Source organism: Rhipicephalus sanguineus, chromosome 2 (genome assembly GCF_013339695.2).
Source record: "Rhipicephalus sanguineus isolate Rsan-2018 chromosome 2, BIME_Rsan_1.4, whole genome shotgun sequence".
In the NCBI taxonomy this organism is placed as follows: Eukaryota; Metazoa; Arthropoda; class Arachnida; order Ixodida; family Ixodidae; genus Rhipicephalus; species Rhipicephalus sanguineus.
The window spans coordinates 158,533,957-158,546,462 of NC_051177.1; the positions used below are offsets into that span (position 1 = coordinate 158,533,957).

The 12,506-nt window shown below is 46.8% G+C and overlaps 1 protein-coding gene across 1 annotated transcript in view; it reads left to right on the forward strand.

Annotated features, from left to right (window-relative positions):
* LOC119382005 (metalloproteinase) overlaps nucleotides 1–12,506 on the forward strand; it is a 103,917-nt gene that overhangs the window by 64,499 nt on the left and 26,912 nt on the right. Inside the window, exons 9-10 of the mRNA XM_049412972.1 lie at nucleotides 10,584–10,758; nucleotides 10,826–10,967. Of these exons, the coding sequence (XP_049268929.1) occupies nucleotides 10,584–10,758; nucleotides 10,826–10,967 (317 nt within the window). The remainder of the gene's footprint in view (nucleotides 1–10,583; nucleotides 10,759–10,825; nucleotides 10,968–12,506) is intronic.

Below are 12,506 nucleotides of genomic sequence, written 5' to 3' on the forward strand. Positions count from 1 at the left end.
GGAAGAGTAAAATAAAAACACCAAGTGTCGCACAACGCGAATTCTGTAACCAGGCGTCACACAATGCGAATAGCGCAACGAGTAGGTTGTTGAATGCTTCCAACCCATTACAAAATACTCTGCCATAATTCTTCATCGTCATCACGCACAGCATCAACAAAGGGCGCATAATGCCTTACATGGATTTAGCAGACACCAACGCTCTCCGTAGAATGACGAAAAATGGCACAGTGCCTGCTTCCCTACTTCTCAAAAATTACAATGATTTTTAGCGTAGTGGGTTCCTCGCAAGTGCTCTTGTAATGGTTGCCAAGGAAGCCCATAAGCGCATGATCCACTTCCTCGGGGTCTCAGTAAAATTACAATGATTTATAGCGTATTGGGTTCCTCGCAATTGCACTTGTATTGGTTGTCAAGGAAACCCATAAACGCATGATCCATTTCCTCGGGGTCTCAGTAAAGTTCTTCACCCCCCCGCCATCTCTCTCCCACTTCAACGTATGTTATACAGCATGACGGGGAGGGAAATAGCGACCGGGCGTCACCCAATGCAAATTACTTAACTGGTGGGCCGTTTAAAGATTCCAACCCATTACAAAGGGCTGAGCCATAATTCTTCATCGTCATCAGTCGTCGCGTCAATAAAGTGCACATAATGCCTTACAGACGTGTAGTTGGTGCCTCGCTTCTCCACAGAATGTCGAATAATGGCACAGTGCCTGCTGCCCTACTTCTAAAAAATTACAATGATTTATAGCGTAGTGGGTTCCTCGCAAGTGCACTTGTGTTGGTTGCCAAGGAAGCCCATAAGCGCATGATCCACTTCCTCGGGGTCTCAGTAAAATTACAATGATTTATAGCGTAGTGGGTTCCTCGCAATTGCACTTGTATTGGTTGTCAAGGAAACCCATAAGCGAATGATCCATTTCCTCGGGGTCTCAGTAAAGTTCTTCGCCCCCCCGTCTCTCTCCGACGTCAACGTATGTTATACAGCATGACGGGAGAGGGAAATAGCGACCGGGCGTCACCCAATGCCAATTACTTAACCGGTGGGCCGTTTATAGATTCCAACCCATTACAAAGGGCTGAGCCAGAATTCTTCATCGTCATCAGTCGTCGCGTCAACAAAGTGCACATAATATCTTACAGACGTGTAGCTGGTGCCTCGCTTCTCCACAGAATGACGAATAATGGCTTAGTAGGTGCTTCCCAACTTCACAAAAATTGTGATTTATGACGTAGCGGGTACCTTTCTAGTGTACTTGTATTGTAGCCCCAAGAGAGCTTAACGGGCTCTAGAAACGCCGCTCTTCCAGCTTTCGCTGTGACTGTGCTGCGGTTTCAGCGCAGGCCTGGCGTTTTTTTTTTGGCATATACATATTCAATATCTCACCATGAAAAGAGTACGCGCGTCTGGCGTCCTAGGCTAGATCTGCAACAGTCAATCGGGTTATGACAGTCGACTAGTTATGACATAAATTGTATGTGCGCCCAGTTGTAGAATTCCGATGCGTCTTATATTCAGGCGCTTCAGCTTATAAGTTAAATTGTTCAATGCTTCTGAAAAGTAAGCTTTACGGCTGTGCCTCGAGTTACCCAAATACGCCGCCAAGAGTGTCCTATGCTTAGAGACATTTGTATCCAGTTGATGTAGATTTTCTTTATTTACTGTACGAACATAGCTAAACAGGTATGACTCTCCTATAAGGATACACTTATTTGTTCAACGCTTGCGCAGACAAGTTCTTCGAGCCCGGCCTCCACATCACACAGGGCGAACTGATCTAGTACACGTTTTTACACAGTATGAGCGACTGTCCAAGTCGAACACGGCCCGGCGCACACTCGAGTCGCTAGGAATAACGTACCACACTTAATGCGAGGAGAAGATGACAGTTCCCAGCCCGGCCCGCGACCGTCGCTCCTCAAGAACATGCGCTCGACGCACCATGTCGGGTACCGGCGTGATACAGAGAGAAAATGAGTGCCCACGGAATCGCAGTTGTGAACCGCACGGGCAAATGTATCGCAAGCGCCAGGTTGCGCAGAGGACACACGGAGGAGGCCGAATAGGACGCGATAGTTCTTGCAATGGTCGCGGCGCTGAAAGCTGTGGTCGTGATCGACTCACAGGCGGCCGTCCGCGGCTTCGCGCGCCTTCGCGTCTCGCGGGACGCGGCCCGCACACTTCAAACTCGCTGAGGCAGCAGGGACGGCAGCGAGCCTTGGGAAACGATGGCCTTAACGTCGTCGTCGTCACATTCCAAAACCGAAAAAGCGACGGTGTCTTTCCTGTGGACCCCGGTTCACGCCGGTCTCCCGCTGTTGGGCAGTCAGGTGGCGCACGCCGCGGCTTTAGGTCCTACTTACCCATGGAGGAAGAAAAAAGAAAGGAGGGAGCATTACGTCACGCGATTGAAGGCCACCGTGTCGGCCCAACACGTGATCAAAACGTCAGAGCGCGCGCGGCAGGTTTGAGTACTACCGGTGCGGTTCTGTTTTTGAACCTCCTCCGTGAGCAGCTGGTCTGCACCGAACGAGCGCGCTTCGATTAAAAGCTGCCCGGCACCATATCCAAAGTCTCGGCAAATCCTATTTCTTGCGTGATCTTGATGAAAAAGTTCCCGTGCTGGGCCGACACTGCTGGCTTCAAAACGAGTTGGCTTGCCAAGGCTAGCTGCATGACGTAATGCTCCCTCCTTTCTTTTTCGTTCCTCCATGTACTCACCAAACGCTTCCGCCTTCGAGAGGGGGGCAATGGCAAGAGCGGGAACATGAGAATTACAGCAAGCGAAAGGGACGCGGGGCGATCATCTGGCCACATTCAGGAATGTCATCCAACATTACTGACTAAACAGACGCAAATACCACGGCCGCTCGATGAAAAACACACGGTGCGGCCTGCCGCGGGGAGTGGATACTGCGTTGCGCGCCGTGCTCCTGGCTGCCGCCGCGGCGCCACCAGTGGGGGAGCCTCTGGGGAGACGGAAAGCGAGAGCGCCGGAATCATTGCGGAGGATCGCGGCTTGACAGCGCAGCTGCTATGCGCTTGTTAGTTTTTAAAGGGTTACAATAAACTTGCTACAGCGTTATCTATATTGGTAATCGTCCTACCGAATGTGCGCCGGTGATGCTTCAACCTAAATATAGCAAGTGTTAGTTTTATCTGAAGTGGTTGCTTGTGCGAGTTGCGATTTTTCGCGTCATGCTTTCGCTCTTTTGTTTCCGTTGCGCTGTTCACCCTCGATAATGTATGTTTGTGCTACAGTTCTTTTATCAACAGGAGAGTCGCTCATTGACACGTGCGATTGTATTTCCGGAATGACTGTTGCTCACACCTTCGAAATTAACAAAAGCATTGTGGACATCAGGGGAGTCATAATTGCTTTATTGCACGTGCGTGAAAAAAGGACCACTGTGTTATTGGAATCACAGGCGCAGCACCTACCTGGCCAGAGGTTTTTACGCCAAGCGTACGAGACGCTCAACAGACATTAACATGTCCTGCCCAGTTGGCAAGAAGCGTTCGTTAGAGCTCAGCGTCCCGTGCTCAGCGTCCACAAAATCGGCTGCAGGTGCGCAAGTCATTGTTTAGATAGCTTGAATTAAAAAACTCACAAGGTCCATTATGGATTCGTCAAAGATGACTAGAAGGCGAAAGCCATCTTCTTCTTCTTGTCAGCCAATGTATTGATTCTCCCGCGTCCCCCTCCAAATGCGTTCTGCACCTAACACGGTTTTGCACAGCCTCCGTGACCGATAACGGAGGCAATCCAAAGCGACTATGACGTGTTACTACATCATCTCTAGTCACGTTAGGTGACGTCACAATGACACTACATATTTTGGCGATCTGTGATGTCATGACGACGTCATATCGGGACGCCATCACGTGACGATTGTTTTTTTACATCACTCGTGTTGACACCGCCGACGAGGGACGCCGACGGGCAATCTTCCCGTTTGATGAGGCATCTAGGGCTTTCGCCTTCATAAGCTACACGACGTTTTGCGTTTGCCTCCATGATCGGTGGGCCGATCACGGAGGCAATGCAAAGGGACCATGTCGTGTGAATACGTCATAATGTGACATCACCTTATGCCACATCATGATGATGTCATAATGAAGTTCCAAGTTTAGATCTCTGACGTCATGATTACGTCATGTGTTGACGTCATCATGTGACGATTATTTTTTGCGTCACACGTCTTGACGCCGCCGACGGTCAATCTTCCCGTTTCAAGAGGCATCTATGGCTTTGGCCTTCATAAGCTGCGCGACGTTTGCTGGTGGACGTACATAGTGAGAGAGTCAAATGCTGCGGCTGTGTGCTGCATTTACAGGAGGGTAGCGAATTGGGCGAGTTAGAAAATGCTCATGATGGTTAGCGCAAACGCCACACAGACGAAATAAGAAGAAACAACAACACAAGCGCTATCTAACAACTGAATGTTTATTGGAAAAATCACAAATATATATGTCTAAAAAAGGGGAAAAAGACAACAAACCCGCACATGCGCCAAAGATAATTGACAGATAAAACTTGTCTGCTAACAAAACTACGCCCTTTCCAGGAAAGACACTTCCTCATCAATCAAAGCGATGGAAGGGCAGCTCACGCACGTGTCTTTCTTTTTGATCATCTCAAATGCCTCCGCGATTTCTCGAGTACGCTGGCTCTTGTGCCTAGTCACCACGAGCGTTTTGTCCAGCTCGGGAGCACAGCCACATTGTCGGCAATGGAGGGCAAGGTGTGAAGACGGCGCGCCCTTGAAAGAGCTAGCATGCTCTCTCAAACGGACGTTAAGACACCTCCCGGTATGTCCAATATAGGAACTACCGCAGGACAAGGGTATGGTGTACACAACGCCGCAGGTGCAGTCAGCGAACCGTGTGGCATGTTTCATCGAACACTCGCCGACTACTGACCTCGCCTCTCTTTTTTGCACCTGTCTGTCAATAGAAGCGCACACGCTTCCGAGCTTCCTGCCGGCACGAAATACGACATTGATGTCGTAATGACTAGCCACCTCCTTAAGGCGATGCGAAAGAGTGTGCAGGTATGAATGACGGCGAACTTGCCACGTCTTTCCGAAGGCAAAGCCGCCGCACCTGCACCATTCTTTTGCTCCACCTTCAGGAGGCACAACAGACGCTGAGAAATAGACCCAAGAGCCACAAGAGGGAAACCCACCGCTTCCAATCTTTCCACCTGACGCATGAAGCTTTCGCGCAAAAGAATGGTGCAGGTGCGGCGTTGCATGCTACTACATGCTCGGTCTCGTAGACTGCTTCTCGTAGTCTCGTAGACTGCTGGTCTATGAATTTGTTGATGATCGAGAGCGGCAAGTTCACTAGAATGCAGAGGGAACGATAATTAAGGAGCATTAAAAAAGGCGTTGCATTTGGTCACGTTTTGTGTGAGCACCAAACGAAACGAATATGCAGTGAATAAAGAAACAGAAGCGGCGGCATTTCCCCTCTGAGAACCGATCAATACGCAGTGCGAGACAACTTGTCAAATGACATTGAAACGTACATGAACTTAGACCGAAAACAAAACGCTGAATCGTCGGGACGGCACACCACAAAGTTGCCATGCGCACCGAAGCCGTAGTTGTAATGAAAGCAAAAGCGAAACCATCAGTACGAATATGCATGCAGACGCTCATACCTGCAGATGCTCCGTCAGTCGACGGGAACCCGTGCGATCGCTGGCTTGAGGCTTCTTTCCGTTATACTCCGTTTGATTATCATCATCATCAGCCTGTCTACGCCCACTGCAGGGCAAAGGCCTGTCCCATGTTCCGCCAATCAACCCGGTACTTTGCTTTCTCCTGCCACGTTATACCTACGCACTTCTTGATGCAAGCTATCCACCTAATTTTCTGTCTCCCCCTCACGCGTTTGCCAACTCTCGGAATCCAGTCAGTTCCCCTAATGACCACCGGTTATCCTGCCGACGTGCTATGTGCGCGGCCCATATCCATTTCTTCTTGATTTCAATATCCTTAATCCCCGTTTGTTCCCTGACAAACGCTGCTCCCTTCCTGTCTCTTAAGGTTACACCTATGATTTTCCTTTCCATCGCTCGCTGCGTCGTCCTCAATTTCAATTTATGTTGAACCCTCTTTGTAAGTCTCCAGGTTTCTGCTCCGTAGGTAAGTACCGGTAAGATGGAGCTGGTATATACCTTCCTCTTCAGGGATAGTGATAGACTACCAATCATGATTTGATAGTACTGGCCGAATGAGCCCCATCTCATCCTTATTCTTCTACTTAATTCACTCTCATGGTTCGGCTACGCGGTTACTACCTGTCCTAAGCAGACGTACTCCTTTTCAACTTCCAGTGTCTCGCCACCTATCGCAAAGCGCTGTTCTCTGCCAAGATTGTTCCACATTACTTTAGTTTTATGCCTATTAATTTCCAGACCTACTCTTCTACTTTCCGTATCTAGTTTAGCAATCATGAGCTGTAATTCGTCTCCCGCGTTACTCATCAATGCAATGTCATCAGCGAATCGCAGGTTACTGAGATACTCTCCATTAACTTTTCTCCCTAATTCTTCCCAATCTATGGCCCTGAAAACCTCCCGTAAGCCGTTTTGTGTAACGTTTTGTATAACGCACTTGTATAACCGTTTGGTTATACAGACAGTCTTCTCTAACGAGATATTTCACATAGTTTGCACTCAGCGAGTGACTACCTTTCACTCAAGAAGCCGCTTCAGGGGTCTCTAACGCGGTGACCGCGTGAAGCGGGTGCTCGGTTTTCTGCAAAGAGACAGCGACTGTAGACTACCCTCTGCGTTCAGTTAGTCGAAAATAATTATTTGGACTGTAAAGAACACAGTTCCTTTCTAAAGTACTTACAGACATGCCCTGGAGGGCTTCGGCGAGGTGTTTTTTTAGAGCGCCGACCGCAAAACTAATGAGGAGCGTGCTGGCGGTATCCTACCTAGCACGCAATCGAGGCGCGTCCGATAGAGGGCGACTCTGTAACTCCTCGCCGCCAATAGCAAGAAGGTGGGAAAGGGAAGTGAGGGTGTGGAGGCATAGAGGTAATATACTGACTCTAGAGGAAAAGCTGCCCATGGGCCCATGCATTGAAACCTATAACCGCATGGGTTTCCCCATGATGGAACAAACGAAGGTTTGCCAGACCCTGACATTCTGGCTATATTTGGCGGTAGTAATCAGCTTTAATCTACCAACCTAAGCCAGCTACGCGCTGTTCATGGAACATCAGCTGTGTTTTGATGCGTGAAGCCGTGTGTTAGTGCAGCGTTGTCTGTGCAGCTGGCCCGGTTGATAACAGTTAACATTTCCAGTTGTTTGTGCATAGTGTTTGCTATGCACGCCATGCCACAAATGCATAACGAATAAAGGTTCTCCGTTCGCTGGAATAAGGGTCACTCCACAGATTCGCAGCTCGAAGCAAAGTGCGTAGGCCGTGGTCGCGCGGTGCTTCGACTTGCAATGACGGGAAACGTGTATCCACGTTCTTTTTCAGCTCATTGCTGCCGTACTCGAGCGCAAAGAGCCATAAAGCAGAAAAATGTCGATTGCAGCATGCAGCGGCGAGTGTGAGTGAGGCGTCACCCGAAAGCTTCAATCGAAACTAAAGAAACACGGCACACGAAATCTTATCGCCATTAAAAAGACTAAAAAAAACTTCGCTTGCTCCTAGTTGGTACATAACTTTCAGTGCTTGTCTCGTCTGTTCTCTGCCGTCCGTCCTGGTTTGCACTGAAGTTTTCAGCTTGAAAGAAAAAAGGGCTGTCACATGAAGGCGAGTGGCACGTGGCAACAGAAAACGCACACAACGGGACACTATGACAACTACGAGATACACGATGTAAGCGAAGTTTCAGCGGCTCTAGCACGACGCGCAAACCGACGCAATCGGCCGCGAGCGCACTCTCGAGTGTTGGCGTTTAGAGTCACTGTATATGCTACCTTTAGGTAGCAGAGTAGCGCATAGGTCCGGCTAGCAACCCCAGCTATGCGGTGAAGTCGCACTTCGTTTTTGCAGGCGACATGCCTACTGTGTCGCCGATTAACCTGTCTGGCGTGTCGAAGACCGGCAATAAACATTGGCTGTCGATGGCTAGTGTTAATTCAGTTCGCTGCAGCGGCGGCGTCGAGAAATAAAAAAACTGGCCCAAGCGGCAGCTTCTCCGCAATGCATTGTTGCTAGCGGCGTTGGAAGACAGATGCGCAACTCTGCTACCTAAAGGTAGCATATACAGTAACTCTATTGGCGTTGATATCGCGGCGCCATCTAGTAAATCAGGCTGCAAACGCTCGTTTCCGCGCACACTAAATTGCATTAACAGCCGTCGTATTCTTGCGTAAAAGTATTCAAAATAAACACAAAACGATATCCGCGCGTTTTTAGTTGTGCAAATGCCTCTTTAGGATTGATATATTATGGGAAGAATGACAACGTTCCAAGATGCCGGCGTTCTTGTGGTTAGTGGTCTCGCGGCCCAGCTTTTCCTCTTGAGTCAGTATGTTAACTCTATGTCTGGAGGAGCGAAAAGAGAAGGCGAAGACCACCAGATCGCCTGTTTACTCGGTCTTCGCACCGCTAGTGCGTAGCCGTCCAAATTTTTTGTTGAACATAAACGCTTCGTGTGGCATCGATGCGCTGCTCTTTCGGGATGAGGGGTAATGCCACGCGCCTAATATACCTGCGGGAAACAAGCAGATGAAGACGCAGTTGTTCACATGGCTGCGTCTTGGATTTGTCTGTGATGCGCCGACCTCTTTTGGGATTTGAGCCTCAAACCGGCATTCTGTAAGTAGTCAGGGCCAGGGCCGAAGAGGGCGCCGCAGACTAACGGCCAGCTCCAAACGCCTGAAATTTCTTTTTGAAAAAGTTGTAACCTCCTTGTGTAAATGTCGCCTATCTTTTCAACGTGGCAGCATTTATATTTCTTTAACGTGTTTTCTAATCTGAAAATACTGTCACAAAAGATGCAGCTTATTGTAAGTGCACGTGGTAATGATAAACATGGTAGAAGGTTTCTTTGAATAGCTTAAAGAATCATAAAAACCCTGTACACTGCACCTTGCACAACCTCGCGTACACTGTAAGTTTGCAGGCAATTATATTACTTTATTTTGTCTCGTACTCATTTGGACCCTCCACAATATGGAAGACAACAGTTCATTAGAGTAGTTACACTTTTCAGTGCGGTTGTTACAGAGAACTTTATCCTTTAAGGTTAATACTGCAGGAAATTTCAGATACTCAGTCGCTGCAGGTGGCGAAAATGAAATTGAATGGAGGTGGCAATGTCCAAGTGTAGTAATAGTACGGAGAACCTATACATAACAACAATTGAAGCTCGTGTTCTACAACTAAAACAAGCAATAATGGTCACGGTTTTCTTTTAAAAAGCAGTGGCTTGTTAAGTTTGTTTTGTGCTTCAGGCTAGCGAACAGTAATGGGCACGAGATTCAAATTAGCTGGATAGGCTGCTTGGTTCACCCGCGTAAGAAAATCAAATCGACATATAGGAAGAAAGTCAAATGACTGATGGAACTTACTTTCAGCATGACATCCATGATTATTCAATATAATACACGAACCGAAAAGAACAAAAGAGCAGTGTGTTGCCAGACGTAGGGGGAATCGCCCTCCTTGTAAGGTGTTCTTGTAATTTTTCGGGCGGTAATGCGCTTTTTTTATAAGGCGTAGCCTAATTTTGACTTTTCGCTCGTTATCAATCAGAGAAAAACATAGATAATCGACGCGAAATATGACGGTCACATTCCGAAAGACATGCAAAATGTAAATACTTCTTACAATAATTGTGGAGCAATCACATGTCAACAGCAGGGGGCCCCACCGATTGATGCGATACCACAAAACTCAATGCTAACATCACTGTATTTTCCTTTCCTCTGTCTCCTATTCATTCCTTGCGTGGAGGGCCTTAAGAATTTTGCAACGGCAGTCCGTTCCAGTTAATTTGCTCACTGTCGCTACCGACTTCAGCGGTACCGTTTCTCTACAGAGCTTACGGTTAAGGATAGTCTACCTTATTGTTATTGGACTGCGCCAGTTAAGGTATAAGGTAACACGTACGGTAATAAAAAAATGTGTATGGTGATGTACAGTGCTTTTTTTCTGTGACGCAGGGTATAATTTAAAAATTATTTGGCAATTCTCACTCCAAATGATTGAAATGTTTGTGTAATATCTCCTCAGGTTTGGCAAAAACAAGGTGATTACGTGTGGTAACTGCAAAATTTCAGGACCGAAAGAACAAGCTGCGCTTTTGCACCCTTTATTTACTGTCCCGTTTCACTTGGCCATTCACACATTGATTGAAGAAGAGCACTTCATCTCCGTACAAACTCGAAAGACAGGCTGTCACCCAAAAAGATGATATCATTCTTTGCATAAATGATTCGTTGTGGGTAGCTACGAACATATGTTATTAATATAAAAATCACAATGCTACAGAACTCGGAAGAAACGCAGAACTCTATTTTTCAGGTTAAAGAACAGTTTAAAATAGTAATACTTTGTGAAGAAGTATGATGCACATTTTTTTTCTTACTTGCTTTCAGTCTCGGCTGCGCACACGACGGAAACGACGCGAAGAGTTGGCCTTACGGACACATTGGATCAAAGGACTGTAGTTGGGATGACGGCTTCATGATGAGTTACAAGTTTGTAGTACCGAATATGTACAGATTTTCCAAGTGCTGCCAACGCGAAATGATGAATCTGTACAAGTACGTTATGTTATATAATTATGTATTGTATTTCACAATGTCTAACGCTTGTTGACCTTTCTTACAGTCGCCCCGAATACAGTTGTCTAATTGTGAAAAACAGTGTTTCAGTAAGCATAACCACGTCCAAGCTTCCTGGTGAGGTGTCAAGTCGCCAAAAATATTGTGAAAAAGTCTACCATGAGTACAGTTACGTCAAGGTAGACCGGGTAAGAGATTTTTTCGAATTAGAAAGTTCGTAGCAGTATGGTCAACTAAGTTATTGCAAGGTTATTGCAAAGTTACTGAAATAGCAAATATTGTCCGTTCATAAGTTTTTGAATACCCTCTGTTTGTCAGTTTCAAATGTAGTGGACGATGCGATAGCATACAAGTCAGTGTTCTAAATCTCAAGTGCGGCAGCGGAACATGCACTCTTTCTATAATTCCTACGCCATCAATATAAGAAACAGTTGCGTTTTGATGCTCAACTTGTGTTCTTGGGATGGCAAACACAGTTTCGGCGCAAAGTCGTAGCGATTAACGCGATAGTAACAAATTGAAATGTTATACGATGGAAGACTAGCGCTAACCATTTGGATCCGTTGTCGCGTAACTATACAAAACGCTGGTTAAAACAACTGCGGCCACTCCACAGAGCGAAGCCTTTTAACAGCTGAGCTGTTTAAGCTTGGCGAACTCCGGTTTGCGTCGACAATAAACTGTCATCATCATGAACTGCGCGTTCTCTTCTTCCTGTTCCGCTTCGCTCCCCGAACACGTGTGCCCGGCGTGCTCTCTCCCGCTGCGCATATTTGTTCGGCGTGGGATGTATTAACTCGGATGGACGAAAGACCGAGCAGAGGAAGAGAGAAAGAAAGAGATAGCACGAAAAACAAACAGAGAAATACAAATAAAGGTGCGAAGACATAGAAACAACTATACAGAGGAATAGATAGAAAGGAACCGACACGAAAACAAGATAGAAAAAAAAGAGCAAGACAGAATAAAAGAGAGAAAGAGAGAGAAACAAAAAAGGGAGCGAAATAAATAGAGAAAAACAGAGACCGAGATACAAACAAATGGCAAGCAAAAAATCGAGAGAGAAAGGGACATAAAGCGAATAATTTGAAAAAAGTAGAAAGAGCTAGATACAGAGAGAAAGAAAAATAGGCAGAAACATAGACAAAAACGAGAAAAACCATGCAGAAAGAAAAAGAAATACAGGAAGAAAGAAATACATAAATAAAAAGAAAAAAGGAAAGCCACCTAGCTCCACTATTGGTTCCAGCCTTCCCGCCCTAGTGAAATTTACGCTATTATTTTTTTCGTTGCGTCTGTCGTCTCAACGCGGTTAAGTGATCTATTAAGGAAATGACGCTTGATTCTGCAATAGGGAGTGCGGCACAGCGTCAGACGAAGGGGAAGTGGGAAATGAAGATGATAGCAGTAGAAGAGCAGGAGAAACAGCCAGAAAGATGGAGACTGGGGCTAGTAGGTTCATTTCGATGTTTTGAATATGCGCTAATTGAAACAGTTACAACGAAGAAGACACATATGCGGAAAGAGGTTACGAGGAGGAAACGCGAAACGCACTTCGTCTCGTTAACCTGTGTCCATCTGTGTGTCTTTGTTGTAACAGCGCATATTGAAAATTTCAAAAGAGAGAAATAGCCGGGGTCTAATCCATTCATGGAGGAGGCGGATGTTGAAAAGAGCGTCGAACAAGTTGCGGGCGCTCAACAGTACGCAGGGATCCCGGTCACCTC